Below are 15,327 nucleotides of genomic sequence, written 5' to 3' on the forward strand. Positions count from 1 at the left end.
AGGGGGCACCCGGATTTGAACCGGGGACCTCTTGATCTGCAGTCAAATGCTCTACCCCTGAGCTATACCCCCAGGGCCTATTGGAGGTGTCTTCCTTGTCTACTTATGGTGACTCAATACAAACAATTTCCACCCACCATAGAATTCCTGCAAGCTTTGTAATTCTAAAGCTCCACTCCCTTTGTATCTGGAATCTGCTTTGGCTTTTTTCTTGGCCACCAATAAAAGGGGTGGGGGCACTTGAAAACTGACACACTGGAAACCAGCTGAAAAGGAAATTGATATAGCATTAGCAGAGAAAGCTTCCACAAACACCATATTACTGTGTCATGATCCTCAGCTCCAGATATCACCCTGCTCATCCCCTGCCTCGTGGGAAGGAGGAGGAAGACATCAATTCTTTTGATTGGGAGGATCCAGAAAAATCAGGAACTTCTCAGGACAACCAACAATCCCTGTGGCCACGTTGCCTGCTCTGTTCTTGATGGAAACAGTAGGTAGCTTCTGATCTGGGTCCTCCTGATGCCTGGAGAAGAGTTTCTGAGGGCTTAAATAGTGTGCTTCCTCCTTATATAGGGGAGACCAGAGGCTTCTCCTTTCAAGTCTGGCACTCTATTTACATGGAGTTTAAGGGCACAGCCTGAGACACCCTTTCCCCTCCCACCTCCTCCACAGGGTAGAGAAGCTGAGGGTGGAGAAACTAGCTTTCCCCCTCCCCCAGTCTCAGTGATGAAACAGCACACTGAGGCACTTACACAGAAGTTTTAATATAAAATAACACTGAGAGTTCTTATACACATCTGTCTTAGAAGTTCAGGTGGAGGAGCATGAGGAGAAGAGCTGCTGTTAAAAGAGAGGGAACTGGGTGATCTCTCCAAAGACAGATGGGCAGTGGCGAAGGGCTGGGGTGTTCCGGCGATAGCCAAACCGACCATTGAACCCCTGGGTTGCTTTCAGATTGGTATTATAGTGGTCATGCCCGGTCACTTGCTGGAGAGAATGCCCTTGGGGGACAGAGAGAGAGGCCTGAGCCTGTATTCAGCCCTTTCTTGTTTTCCCTACTCCCACTGGGCTGGTATAGGAGGCTCACTCAGGTATAGCCACTGTGCTCCCATGTCTCTTCTGAACCCTGAGTCCTGAAGAGCCAAGGGTGGATGAGGTGGAGGAGACAGAGGGCATCCTGGAAACCAGTCCTCATACTAGGGGTAGCATGCAGAGGGAGCATGAATGATATGTGCTGGGAGAAGAAGGGCCAGAAAGTTCTGGGCATAGCTGAACTTGCCTTGCACCCTGGAGAACTGAGATTTGACCCTTGTATCTGACCCATCTGGAGAAAACAGATGAGCTCAATTTGGCCAATGGTGCGAGGGATCATGTGACTAGGTGGGGTAGGAGGAGGGCTTACCCTGCCAGAAAAACAGCTCTAGAAAAACAGCTGTCAATGCTCCCTTTTCCTACTGCTGCTAAATTGGGCCTGGAGAGTGCGCAGGACACAGTCTGCTCCGGGAGCAATGAGAACACAGGCTTTCCTTGGAAACAGTGCAATTTCAATCTCAGCTCAGCCCTTCTCGGTGATGGTGGTGGTGTAGTTGCTAAGTCATGTCTGACTCTTGCGACCCCATAGACTAGCGCCTGCCAGGCTCCTCTGTCCATGGGATTTCCCAGGCAAAAATACTGGAGTGGGTTGCTATTTCCTCCTCCAGAGGATCTTCCCAAAGCAGGGACTGAACCCATGTCTCCTGTATTGGCAGGCAGATTCTTTACCACTGAGCCACCAGGGAACTCCAACCCTTCTTAACAAATCATCTTAACTCTCTAAAACTCAATTTCCCTGGCTGTAACTGAGGATATTCTGAGGGTAAAAAGCACCTGACATACAGTGGGTGCTCAATAACTAACTATCAGGGAGCACGGTAACACCATCTGCTCATGCATGAGAAGAAAACGGGAGGATGCAGTCAGTCGCTGGGTCTCTTTCCCTTCCGGGTCTCTTTAGGACCCAGTTTCTCTCACTGTGGAAGGCACACCACTCTTCCCAGGTGAGATCATGATGAGATTGCAAAGGGAGGTGGCACTTGCCTGCCCCTGCCCAGTTTCTCCGGTTGAGGTATCTCTGTCCTTGCCCGAAGATGTGGAAATAATCCACTATCCAGCCATCCCTTCCTGTACCACCGTGATCCTGAGAGTGAGAGAGAAAATACAGAAGACTGTCAGCCATGATGCCGAAAAAAGCACAGTCCAACCCCTGCCTCCTGTCTTGTTGGGGGAGGGAGACGTCAGAGCCCAGGGGTAAAAGGGCCAGACAGATTAAATATACCTGGTGAACTATTGCCTTTCAGCGAGATGCATTGTAGTTTGGTAGTTACAGGCTCAGTGTCTAATGCCAGAGAAAGTGTTAGTCGCTCAGTCCTATCCAACTCTTTGGGACCCCGTAGTCTGTAGCCTGCCAGACTCCTCTATCCATGAAATTCTCCAAGCAAGAATACTGGAGAGGGGTAGCCATTCCCTTCTCCAGGGGTCTTCCCAAGCCAGGGATTGAACCCAGGTCTCCCACATCACAGGCAGATTCTTTACTGTCTGAACTATCAGGGAAGACTGGTTCTAATTCCAGTTCTGCTCCTAACAAGACCTTAGGTCAAAGACACAGCTTTTTTGGAGCTCATTTTCCTCGACAGTACTTTGAGGTTGAAGCGAGACATGAACTGGCCTCAAATAAAGGGTCTGGCAAATTTCAGTAAACACGATCTTCACTTAAATGAAAATAATACCTACCACAAATGGTGGCTGTGACGATTAAAGAAAACTTACAAAATGGAACATAGTTTCAAAAGTATGTACATCATATTATTTTTCGAACTTTTGAGTTCCGGAGTTTTCACCCAGATTCTGTTTCCTTGTGTTATAAATATTACATGAGTAGCCAGCGAACACACCCAAATATGGCACACACCCGATGTGGGTCCGTGTGCCTGCACTGAACGAACGCACATGCGCACACACAATCACCTGGGACCACTGAAACTCCCAAGATATGTTCACAGAATAACTCTCATTCAGTCCTCCTCTCCCCGTATCACTGATATGTATTAATAGTCACAAATACAGGAAGCAAAAATGTTGAAAAAAATTGGAGCCGTCAGCCTGTAATAGCCTCAATATCTTTGATCCCCTAAGGGGGATGTGCAACTAAGTAGAAGCGAGGGCTGGGTAAGTTGGCAGGTTTCCTTCCAGTCTGTTCAAAGAAGGTCGCACTACGTCACCGGACAGAGGGCACCTCGCCTAGTGGGTCTCGGAGAGTCGGGCTTTGAGAATTTGCGGCGTGAGACCACCCCAAAGGGTGAATCCGTGACGCCAAAAAGGACAACGAAGCCGATTTCTTTGGCAGAGGCTCGCAGAGATCTGAAATGAGATCATTCTCAAATTCAGGCATGGAAGGTGAGCTCAGAAAGTTCGCGCTCCAACACTTGTCTCCTGCCTCCAGCAATTCTGGAGTTTCATCCAGAAAGCTGAGAGGGTGCAAATCGGGCAGCCTCCGTGGTGGTGAGGGCGCTGGCATGAGACGCCCGGATCTGGGAAGTCAGCCCGCCACCTGGTCCAAGCTCTGTGGGCGCAGATAGCCGGGTCCTACGCGGGGCTCGGGTACCTGATCAGTCTTCCGCAGGATGGGCGGAACCACGCGGCTCCGGAAGTACCGGCGGGAGTGGTAGTCCTGCTGCGCATTGTAGGGCGGAATCGCCGACCAGAGCTTGGGCCTCAGGTGCTCGTAGGAGCGGGCCATGGTGCTCACCGCCACCCCATCCAGAATGAACCCCTTCTCCCGCCGCAGAGGACACGCGCAAAGGTGCGCCATCCAGACCACCGCAGCCTCCGAGGGCTTTTCTGGCAGAAGCGGAGTGTCCTAGGTGGAGGCTCCCCGGCACATTGTGACGTGGAATTAAACATCACGTCGGCATCACAGTAGGGGACACAAACCCTATTGTCCCCATCCTACGGGGTAGCCTCACAGGGATGTGGGGGTAGTTGCTTGCATGGTCCCGAGGTGAGGGACGTCTAGGAGGGAACTATGCAAGAGGAATCAGAGATGGAAGAGCAGGACGACTGAATGCGGCTGTGAGCGCAGTCGGTCCCAACTCCCCGTGCTGCTTTTAAGAACAAGGTTCTCTGCTCCCACGTTGTTGTGTACATTTCCCAAACCCAGTTCCTTTGAAAAGCCTGAACCCTGAACGGATCAGTTCAGACAGCATCTACTTCCAACTCGCATTTTACAGAACAGTAAGTTGACACCACCCTTATGGTAGAAAGTGAACAGGAACTAAAAAGCCTCTTGATGAAAGTGAAAGAGGAGAGTGAAAAAGTTGGCTGAAAGCTCAACATTCAGAAAACGAAGATCATGGCATCTGGTCCCATCACTTCATGGGAAGTAGATGCGGAAACAGTGGAAACAGTGTCAGACTTTATTTTTTGGGGCTCCAAAATCACTGCAGATGGTGATTGCAGCCATGAAATAAAAAGACGCTTACTCCTTGGAAGAAAAGTTATGACCAACGTAGATAGCATATTGAAAAGCAGAGACATTACTTTGTCAACAAAGTTCTGTCTAATCAAGGCTATGGTTTTTCCAGTAGTCATATGAGAGTTGGACTGTAAAGGCTGAACACAGAATTGATGCTTTTGAATTGTGTTGTAGAAGACTCTTGAGAGTCCCTTGGACTGCAAGGAGATCCAACCAGTCCATCCTAAAGATCAGTCCTGGTGTTCATTGGAGGGACTGATGTTGAAGCTGAAACTCCAGTACTTTGGCCACCTCATGCGAAGAGTTGACTCTTTGGAAAAGACCCTGATGCTGGGAGGGACTGGGGGCGGGAGAAGGGGACGACAGAGGATAATGAGATGGCTGGATCATCGATGGACATGAGTTTGGGTAAACTCCAGGAGTTGGTGATGGACACAGAGGCCTGGCATGCTGCGATTCATGGGGTCGCAGAGTCGGACATGACTGAGCAACTGAAGTTGAAGCTCAGCAATGTTGGCATATTTCCTAATTCATTTAGTGGCAGATCGAAAACCAGAACTTACCTCCTGACTTTCAGTATATCCACTTAAATCACTTCTCCCCTCCCTACCCAATTCACCAGCTAATATACCTCCTCCTGAAAAATTTAAAAATCCATCAAAACAGTAAGTTGATACATATTACCATACTTTTTCCCTTTGGTTAATTTTGTGTATATTATGAGGGTTCCCCCTGGTGGTGCAGAGGTTAAAGCGTCTGGCTGCAATGTGGGAGACCTGGGTTCGATCCCTGGGTCAGGAAGATCCCCTGGAGAAGGAAATGGCAACCCACTCCAGTATTCTTGCCTGGAGAATCCCATGGACCGAGGAGCTTGGTGGGCTAATATAATAGGATATAGCAAAACATGAACAGTCATTTTCTCCAATTACTGTTAAAGTGATTACTTCCCCAACTTCCCTTTATATAGATGCTTTACAAATGGCCTTATACGAATTCCTCTGCTCCTCATACAAACTGGTATTATTTCACAAATGAGGCAACGAATTCAGGAATTCTTTTATGTTAGTTTATTGTGGTGGTTGTTTCATTGCTAAGTCATGTCTGACTGCTGTAACCCCCATGGACTGTATCTTGCCAAGCTCCTCTGTCCATGGGATTCTCCAGGCAAGAGTACTGGAGTGGGTTGCCATTTCCTTCTCCAGGGGATCTTCCCAACCCAGGGTAGAACCCGGGTCTCCTGCATTGCAGGCAGATTTTTACCCAGTGAGCTATGAGGGAAGCCTATTATACAAAAGCACGTTATTAATTAGAAAAAGGTGGCATTATGCCTGCTTCCCTGGTAGCTGAGTTGCTAAAGAATCAGCCTTCAGTGAAGGAAATCAGGGTTCAATCCCTGGGTCAGGAAAATCCCTTGGAGAAGGAAATGGCAACCCACTCTAGTATCCTTGCCTGGAGAATCCCATGGACAGAGCCTGGCAGGATACAGTCCATGGGGTCACAAGATCTAGACCCAGGTCACTGCTGCTGCTGCTAAGTTACTTCAGTCGTGTCCAACTCTGTGTGACCCCATAGACGGTAGCCCACCAGGCTCCCCCGTCCCTGGGATTCTCCAGGCAAAAACACTGGAGTGGGTTGCCATTTCCTTCTCCAACACATTAAAGTGAAAAGTGAAAGTGAAGTCTCAGTCGTCTTCGCAACCCCATGGACTGCAGCCTACCAGGGTCCTCCGTCCATGGGATTTTCCAGGCAAGAGTACTGGAGTGGGTTGCCATTGCCTTCTCCATTGAATGTCACCTAAATCAACTCTCATGGCTTGGGGGAGGAAAAAGGGTATTAGCCTGCTGTGTTAACATTCTATCATCTTTTATTCTCAAGCTAGGGTTTGGAAGATGTATGCTGTCGAAATAGTTTTGATAGGAAAAATAAAAAAAGACTTGTTGATATTAACAACTTAGTCATCTTTCATGAGAACAATTACCATGTGTTAGGTTTTATAAATATAAATGCATTCATGCACCAACTTACCCAAAGAAAACCTGTAACTGCAAAGTGCACACTATATACACGTGTACCCCAACGGGTGTCCCTATTCACATCATTCCTTGAAGTCCATGAGTGTCCAGGATCTGACCATACATTGTACCTTATCTCAAATACCTTTCTAATTGCAGGGCAGTTACCTGGGGTAACCTGTAACCAGAGAGTATATATCATCTGTAATTTAAGAACTAAAAATTCAGGTAAGGATTAGGTGGTATCAAGAGTAACATGTAGAAACAAACAGGAGGGCAAGCATTGGGAGCAAATAATTTTTATTTTTTTTACAAATACACCAAAGAATCACGCAATGCTGCCAGCATTGGATGCAATCCTGGGCCACAAGTCTGCACATTCCTTTGCAACTGGTCCTGTGATGGCAGAACCTGCATAAAAGAATGAAGTGATGCATGAGCTCAAAGGGTCCTTTCCTTGCACACTTCTTGAGTTGAATCATCAAATCTCACAAGCTGAACAAAGACATGGATTCTTTCTTACCTTTCATCTCGCCTTTATTGTTTACTATGACCCCTGCATTATCTTCAAAATAAAGAAACACACCATCTTTTCTCCGGTATGACTTTCGTTGTCGAATTACCACCGCTGGATGTACTGAGAGGGGGAAAAAAAAAAAAGTTGTCATTAAACCTGTCAAGTACCAATGTCACCATGAGAAAGCAGTTTTTACACCTGTCTAGCTTCCCTACATTCCCCATTTGGACAGAATGCATCCTCATTAGCTTTTTCATTTCCTAAAATCAAGTGCGAAAGAGAATAAATATCCATCACCCCTTAAGGAAAGACCTTACTTCTAAGTTCAAACTATAAGCATTTCCTTACAAGCATGAATCTGTACTCTGGGAGTACAGATCAGCAACATACCAACAAGAAACTTGTTAAGCACTTTCTATACATTTCCCTACTTCACCCAAGAGGTAGGTGCTGTTAAAATCCCAATGTCATAGAAATGAGAAACAGACCTTCCTCATACTAGAAAGGCCAAGCCAGTAACTCATTACACAATAAATATTCCATCCTCATTTCTATCAAGACCTCCAAGTACAAACTGTGATATAAAATTAGCACTTTATGCCATTTATACTGCAAGGCACATGTTTTAATAGGCAAACTTTGTGAATTAACCTAAATATCTCACGGCACGTGCACAGAACACAATCACTGTAAATGATTATACATTTCTATATCCAGGGAATCTTCCTGACCCAGGGATCAAACTGGGTCTCCTGCCCTGCAGGCAGATTCTTTACCGATTGAGCTACCAGGGAAGCCCCATATTTTAAGATTAGACTGGAAATAGGGGATTTTTTAATAGGGGATCCTGGCTATTCTTGAAACAAGTATTGTGTTCACAGTCTTTTGAGTTTTTAACAGTGGGATAGAAACTGAGTGACAGGTCATGCTGACTGAGACTCTCCATTGGATCCTTATGTATTTAGCAATTCTCACAAATGAATCTAACAAATACGGTCATATGAATTCAGGATTCTGGATTTCCAGTCCTGTCCCACATTTCTGCACGTTATAATGTGCAGTCTAAAACCCATCTGTAACTTTTAGTTGACCTTCTGTATCTGCTGATTCAACCTCAAGTTGTGTGGTACAGTAATATATATTTAGCAGGAAAAAAATCTGTGTTAAAGTGCACCCACCCGTGCAGTTCAAACCCATACTGTTCAAGGGCTAACGGTATCATTTAGAAGAAACAAGGCCCGCAGAATAAAGTAGTAGAGCTGGAAAGTCAGACCTAGTTTTAAAACAAGAGTGTTCTCTGGTCTGTCCCACAACTGATTGAGACAGACAGCATGCCCTGCTGCCATCTCACCCACAGTGATGGATAACTGCTCTGCCCTTCCCTGACAGCTTGCCAGGCCACAGACCAGACCCAGCAAGTGTTCTAGGAGGACAGCCTGTCCAGTTGCATGCTGACCCTGATCAACACACTGCTTTATCAGTGCTTAACTGCAATGGTTTTTCCTTGCCTACCAAGTCCCCAAGTGCAGACTGGAGGCCAACAGAGCTGGAATGTCAAGCGCATTGAATATCAGAAGCTGTAAAGCCAGACAATTCAGCACTGTCTCAGCCCCAACCCCTAATCCATACATGTAGTAGGAAAACTTTATGGGGTGGTCCACAATTAGGCAATGAGCAGCCTCAGGTTTCAGTTTCTATCAGAAGAGATTTAGAAATAACCACTGAACTTTTTGTTCAGTCACAACCCTGAGTTAATCTCATCTATGTATCATTAGAAAGTGAAAAGTCAAGTCGCTCAGTCGTGTCCAACTCTTTGCGACCCCATGGATAGTAGCCTACAAGGCTCCAACTCCAACGTCCATGGAATTTTCCAGGCAAGAATACTGGAGTGGGCTGCCATTTCCTTTTCTGTATGTATCATTACTCCCTTTCAAATTAGTTCCTGAAAAGGAACTTTTGCCTGGGGTGATTCAGGTCTTAAGGCTGCGCTCTAACCTGGTACCACCTAGTCTGTAGCCAAGAAATCAGCAACTAACTAAAGACAATTATCTGCTCTCACAGAAGAGACAACCCTAAATGTCATATACAAAAATTACCACCTGGATTCAAGGTTATTTGGGAAAGGGGAGAGAACGGGGTAAGGAGAGGTGTCAAGAAGGAAATGAGCAGAAGATGACTAGAATTAGAATATTCCAGATAGGGCACACAGCAAGAATCTGAGGCACAAAGGAAGGAATATAAGTTGGAACAAAAAAACAAGAGCTAAAAGGAGACAGCTTGGGAAGGAATCATGTGGATGGACTTCAAATCCCAGTAGGACAGGGCTCTTGCTTCTATTTAAGGTGTAGGTATGTAAGGCAAGTCTGTTAACTATTGTGAACTAGATCAAGCTTTAAGAGAATGGCAAAATTACTGTCCCATTTTTCCAATAATGAGAGAAATCTTTCAACTGTCCAGAGACCAAAAGGAGAATTCCATCTCTCTACTCACCCTTCTTTCTGAGCTCTGGTTTGCCTTTCTTGACTGTGGCCATTACCATGTCACCCACACCAGCAGCAGGAAGTCTATTCAATCGTCCCTTGATCCCCTTCACAGAGATGATATACAGATTTTTGGCTCCTATAAAAGAATGTAAACAAATATGGAGACTACTTTTGAGGGCCAATCAGGCAGTGCTGCGATTTTCCAACACCACCTCCTCCATTCACACTCCCGAGCAGACAGTCCCCACTAGGTGGAACACCTTGTCACACCACCGATTGAAGCAAAACAACACAACATGCTGCCGCTTCACCCAAAAGCGGTGTTTTCACTCTGCCCTTTCTTGACGGCTCAGCGGGTCATCAGCAAAAGGCCCACTGAGTGCTTTTAAAAGGGTGAGTATGGCAGGGGGCAGCCGAAGGTCTCACCTGTGTTGTCAGCACAGTTGATCACGGCTCCAACCGGAAGACCCAAGGAAATCCGGAATTTCGCACCAGAGGACCCACCACGTCCTGTAAGTAGGAAGGGAAACAGGAGGTAACTGCCCAGTCATGATTCGGAGTCCCTTTCACATGCTTAAAGTAGTTCACTCGCGTATGCTTTGCGAAACGGCACAATGTAGATTCGTTCTCTCTAGGAATCCACACATTCCCTGCCCCATGAGCCACCCAGTTCTCAAGGCCAATAGCCAAGTCCTCACTACCACGACATTAGACTGAGACTAATTGGCCTGGAAGACTCCATTCTCGATCCAACTTTTGCACCACGCAATTCTTCCTGCAGGGTGGGAGACTGCACAAGCCACCCACACTGGGGCTTAAGTCAGTCCAACTTCAATCCCGTTACTGCAGCGGTGACCCGGCGTGAACCCGCAGAGTTCGATCTAGAGTCACGACTGGATCCTGCCAACTCAACCCTCCAGCCGGCCCCGTCACTTTCAGGGGCTCTCCCGGTGCTCTCCCGATGAACCCTCCAAGCCCTCTCTGGCCTCGAGCAGAGCAAATCGCCCCAGTTGCCCACGGCCGCCGCTGCCGGCAAGGCCAGCTGCCACAGCACAACAGATGGCGAAGGATCTTCCAAAGTCAAAACCTCACCTCGCTTCGACATCTTGAAGGCCGGAAAAGGACAAAAAGGAAGTAGATACAAAGGACACTGGGATATGAACTCCGAAGCCCCGCCCAATCTGGGCACGTGATCCGGAGTTTGCTCAATCAGCCTCTTTCCCCAGGGCGCTGTCTTATTACGTCCTAAGTGCGGGACGTCGCCTAGAGCTCGGGATACAAAGTGAGCGGTGTAGGGGGTTGAAGGCTGCAGAATGAATTATACCGAGAGTACATTCGATAGGAGCTCGGGAGTAGTTGTTTGGGACACAGAAACATTGGTTTAATTGATCGGACAACCTTTTCTGAACACTATGTGCCAGGGACTTAGATGGACACTAAAATGAAGTGAAAGTGAAGTCGCTCAGTCGTGTCCAACTTTTTGCGACCCCGTGGACTGTAGCCTATCAGGCTTCTCCGTCCATGGAACGTCCATACTCCGTCCAAGCAAGAATACTGGAGTGGGTTACCATTTCCTTCTCCAGGGGAGTCTTCCCGATCCAGGGATTGAACCCAGGTCTCCCTCATTGGAGGCAGACGCTTTAACCTGAACGCACGGGCGTTGAGGGCGAGGGTTAAAGAGCTGGAAATGGTTTCATTAGGATGTGATACAACTGAGAGGTGCCATTGTAGGGCTACAGATAATTCCATATTGTGTGTGCTTGGTCCCAAACCCACTTGTATTTTCTATATCTTGCTATATTCATCATTCTTTTCCCTGCCTCAGGCTTTCCCATTCTTCAGGCTTCTTCCTGTCGGTGCATTCATTCAAATATTAAAAGACTACTGACTCCAGATTCTGTCCTGGGCACAGGCTAGACTACATCAGAGCAAAACAGATCATTCTTGCCCTTATGAAAGTTACATCCAGTCAGGGTGGTGAGGAAGGTGGGTATTAGATACTGAACCATAGACGTAATTGGAGAAGGAAATGGCAACCCACTCCAGTACTCTTGCCTGGAGAATCCCATGGACGGAGGAGCCTGGTGGGCTACAGTCCACGGGGTCGCAAAGAGTCGGACACGACTGAGCGAATCCTTAGTTAGACGTAATAATGGCAACATATAGTATGTTAGATGCTAATAAGTACTATGAAAACAAAAGTAGAAAAAAAGTAAGAGGAATCTGGAAGTGGGAAGAGGGGCAATTTGCAGTTCAAAATAGAATTGTCAGTGTGGGCTTTATGGAAGAAGTTGACATTAGGGCAAAGATTTTGAGATGAGGGAGTTAGCAATTTGATTGTCTAAGAAGAGCAGTCCAGACAGAGTCCTCAACCAATGAAAGACTCTAAGGTGGGATTGTGCCTGAACAATGTGAGGACCAGCAAGGAAGCCAGGAATGACTGGACAGAGTAAGTGAAGCAAAAAGCAATAGAATGAAGGTCAGAAGTAATGGAACTGGATCATGTAGGGCTCTGTTCATCACTATGGACTTTGACATTTACAGACTGAACTGGAAATCATTAAGTTGTAAGCAGATGATCTGACTAATATGTCAGAAGGATCACTCTAATTGAGACTAGATTGTGGGAGGGAACACAAAGATACAAGTAAGAAGACCTATTTGGGAAGCTCTTGCAATAACTCAAAAGAAAAATGGTGGTGGTTTGGACCAGAATGGTAGCAGTAGAAGTACTGTAATGTGATCAGATTCTGGATATGTTTGGAGATAGAGCCAACAAAATGTGGGATGAAGAGAAAGAGGAGAAAATGTTTCCAAAGCTTGAGGTCTGAGCAAGTTGCCATCAGCTGAGATGGGGAAAGCTGTGAGAGGAACAGCTTTGAGGGTAAGAGTAGCAGTTCAGTTTTGGAGATGTTGAGTTAGATGTCTGTTAGACCGAAAAAGAGAGATTTCAATAGCAGGTTGGATGTATTAGCCTGGAGTTCCAGAAAGAGGGAGATAGAAATTTGGCAGTTGTCAGCGTATAAGTAAAGCCACGATAATGGATGAATTAAAAAAGAAGAAAGTGTAAATAAAAGAGACCATGGGCTAACCTCTGGAGCACTTCAACTTTAAGAGGTCTCTAAATCTATACATTTATAAATCGTCCTGCTCACTCTTAGATCCTTCACTTGCTCCTGCCAGTTTCTCTAGCTACCAGTTTCTCTCTCTCTCCACTTAGCCGAATTCCATGTGTTTCTGAATATATGACTTCATTATCATTTTTGCCTCTCTTGATAAATGGAACCACCATCCATCTAGGTGTGCCTCTGGGATTCCTGCCCAAGTTTTTTCAGTCGGCCTTCTCAGCATCTCTCAAGTCTATCCACTTCTATCTCCTCTAGTAACAGTCTGGTCCAAGCCACCTCCATCTCTTGCCTAAACTACTTCTGAAGCTCCATAATAGGTCTCTTGGCCTCTATTTCTCCCTCATCCATCCACTCAGTCTTCATATAATGGCCAGAAATAATTTTTCAGAAATGTAAATATTACTATGTCACTCTCCTGAAAATTCTCCAATGGTTTCTGTACTCTCAGAATGAAAGTTAAAATCCATATCATGGCCTACTGGGCCCTAATCTAGCATTGTCCTGCCTCTTAACCTCATCTTGCACCATGTTCCCTCTGGCTCTGCAGAGTTGGCCTTTTTGTTCCAGATACCATATATGCTCCTGAATAGCCATATGCTTGGCATACTCTAGCCTGACTACCCTCATTGTGTATTTTTACACGATGTAAAGTGTTTCATTTTTACATCTATTGATTTTTACAGATCTCAGCTTAAATATCTTTTTCTTAGAGAAATTTTACTTTGACTTCTCTTAAAAGGTATTTTTCCATCATAGTATTTATTTCAGTTCTTAAATATGTATTTCATGACTTTGCTGAATGACTTCCCACCCCCACAGTTAGTCTATATGTTCCAGTAAAAGCTGAGTTCATGTTTCTTTGTTATTGTTGTTCAACAGTATATCCCCAGCATTCAGCATAGGGCCTGACTCAATAAATACGTGGCAGATGATTGCTGAACAAATGAAGTCTACCTCAGTGGTTTCCATATGTCAGCATCCTGGCATGAAGGAATTTTTGTTCTTCTATGACAAAATTAGAAATATTTGGAAAATACTGTGTTTCTCACAAAGCTACATTTACTCAATTTAAAAGATTATCGTGCTTCATCTTTTTTGTTGTTAAAAATGTTCCTTTAAATCCTATGTCAACTTTTCACCATCTCAACACTGCCATCTCTGGAGTAGTTTCATTGGTCCATGAAAATCAGAGCTGCGAAATGATCTGTCTCCATTTCTTTACTTCCAAGGTGCACACATTCCTTGAACCCCTGTAATCTAGTTTATTTCCTCACTACATGACTGAAATTATACTATAAATTATGTATACTGATAAATTATACTAGAAAGTCCACCGTAACCTACTCTTTCTGCAATCCAAGGAAACTCCTCAGTCTTTATCTTACTTGACCTCACATTGTTGCACACTGGGACCAGTCCCATCTTCTTAACCCTCTTCACCTACGGTTTCCAAGATGCTAGTAATAATAGAAGTTACTATATATGGAGTGTTCTTACATACTAATCATTGAGTTAAACCATTTTATAGGAATGTGACTTCTTGAATCCCCTACAACCCTGTGACTTAGGTATTATTAATCTCATTTTACAGATGAGGAAACTAGGAAATAGAAAGCTTAAGTGTTTTTTGTCCAAGATCAAACAAATCATGAAAGGTAGAGATGGAATGGTATCCTGAATCTGACTGATTCCAAAGTATAGGCTCTAAGCCACTATGCTATATTGCTCTCTCCTTACTCATTGCTCCTTCTCAGTATATTTCTCTGAGTGATCACACCACCCAATACCTTCCATTACTATTAATAAGCTGATAACTCCCAATTCTGTATCTCAGCCTAAGACATTTCTACTTAGCTCTAGCTAATATATGGAAACCATGATAGGGACACCTCCACAGGCACTTCAGACTAACACACCCAAAACCAAAATCAGTTTTTCCAGAAAATTAGCTTTTCTGCCTATATTAGTTGTCTTGATTAGTTACTTAGAGCATTGATTCTCAAATATTTTCATCTGAATATCCTTTACATTCTTAAATTATTGAGGACTCCAAAAAGGTTTTGTTTGTATAGTTATATCTATCTACTGAGAGTCACCAGATTAGAAATTTAAATTGTGAAATATTTAAGATGATCCATTACCTGTTAAAATCAGTTAAGTTCAGTCATTTAGTCATGTCTGATTCTTTGCAGCCTCATGGACTGCAGCATGCCAGGCTTCCCTGTCCATCACCAACTCCTGGAACCTACTCAAACTCATGTCCATCGTGTCCGTGATACCATCCAAGCATCTCATCCTCTGTCATCCCCTTCTCCTCCTGCCTTCAGTCTTTCCCAGCATCAGGGTCTTTTCCAATGAGTCAGGTGGCCAAAATATTTGTAGCTTCAGCTTCAGCATCAGTCCTTCCAACAAATATTCAGGACTGACCTCCTTTAGGATGGACTGGTTGGATCTCCTTGCAGTCCATGGGACTCTCAAGAGTCTTCTCCAACACCACAGTTCAAAAGCATCAATTCTTCAGCTCTCAGCTTTCCTCACAGTCCAACTCTCACATCCATACATGACTACTGGAAAACCACAGCTTTGACTAGACAGACCTGTGTTGGAAGAGTAATGTCTCTGCTTTTGAACATGCTGTCTAGGTTTGTCACAGTTTTTCTTCCAAGGAGCAAGC

General features: G+C 45.2%; 2 protein-coding genes and 2 non-coding genes across 4 annotated transcripts; all 4 read right to left on the bottom strand.

The window, feature by feature from the left end:
- Window positions 1-72, bottom strand: TRNAC-GCA (transfer RNA cysteine (anticodon GCA)). Its single transcript has one exon. It is a non-coding gene; the product is annotated as a tRNA-Cys (tRNA).
- A 774-nt stretch (window positions 73-846) lies between these two features.
- C19H17orf98 (chromosome 19 C17orf98 homolog) lies at window positions 847-3,850 on the bottom strand. Its single transcript, XM_052658891.1, has 3 exons — window positions 3,644-3,850; window positions 2,080-2,179; window positions 847-1,004 (listed from the first exon to the last, which is right to left on the bottom strand). Exons 1-3 carry the CDS (start codon window positions 3,848-3,850, stop codon window positions 847-849), a joined length of 465 nt encoding a protein of 154 aa, XP_052514851.1.
- A 2,958-nt stretch (window positions 3,851-6,808) lies between these two features.
- Window positions 6,809-10,630, bottom strand: RPL23 (ribosomal protein L23). Its single transcript, XM_052658067.1, has 5 exons — window positions 10,618-10,630; window positions 9,952-10,035; window positions 9,533-9,661; window positions 7,049-7,162; window positions 6,809-6,936 (listed from the first exon to the last, which is right to left on the bottom strand). The coding sequence occupies exons 1-5, from the start codon at window positions 10,628-10,630 to the stop codon at window positions 6,854-6,856; spliced, it is 423 nt and encodes a 140-aa protein (XP_052514027.1). The 3' UTR covers window positions 6,809-6,853.
- LOC128065737 (small nucleolar RNA SNORA21) lies at window positions 9,785-9,920 on the bottom strand. The gene has a single exon (XR_008201114.1). It is a non-coding gene; the product is annotated as a small nucleolar RNA SNORA21 (small nucleolar RNA).
- Window positions 10,631-15,327: the final 4,697 nt, after the last annotated feature.

Source organism: Budorcas taxicolor, chromosome 19 (assembly GCF_023091745.1).
Source record: "Budorcas taxicolor isolate Tak-1 chromosome 19, Takin1.1, whole genome shotgun sequence".
NCBI classification, from domain to species: domain Eukaryota; kingdom Metazoa; phylum Chordata; class Mammalia; order Artiodactyla; family Bovidae; genus Budorcas; species Budorcas taxicolor.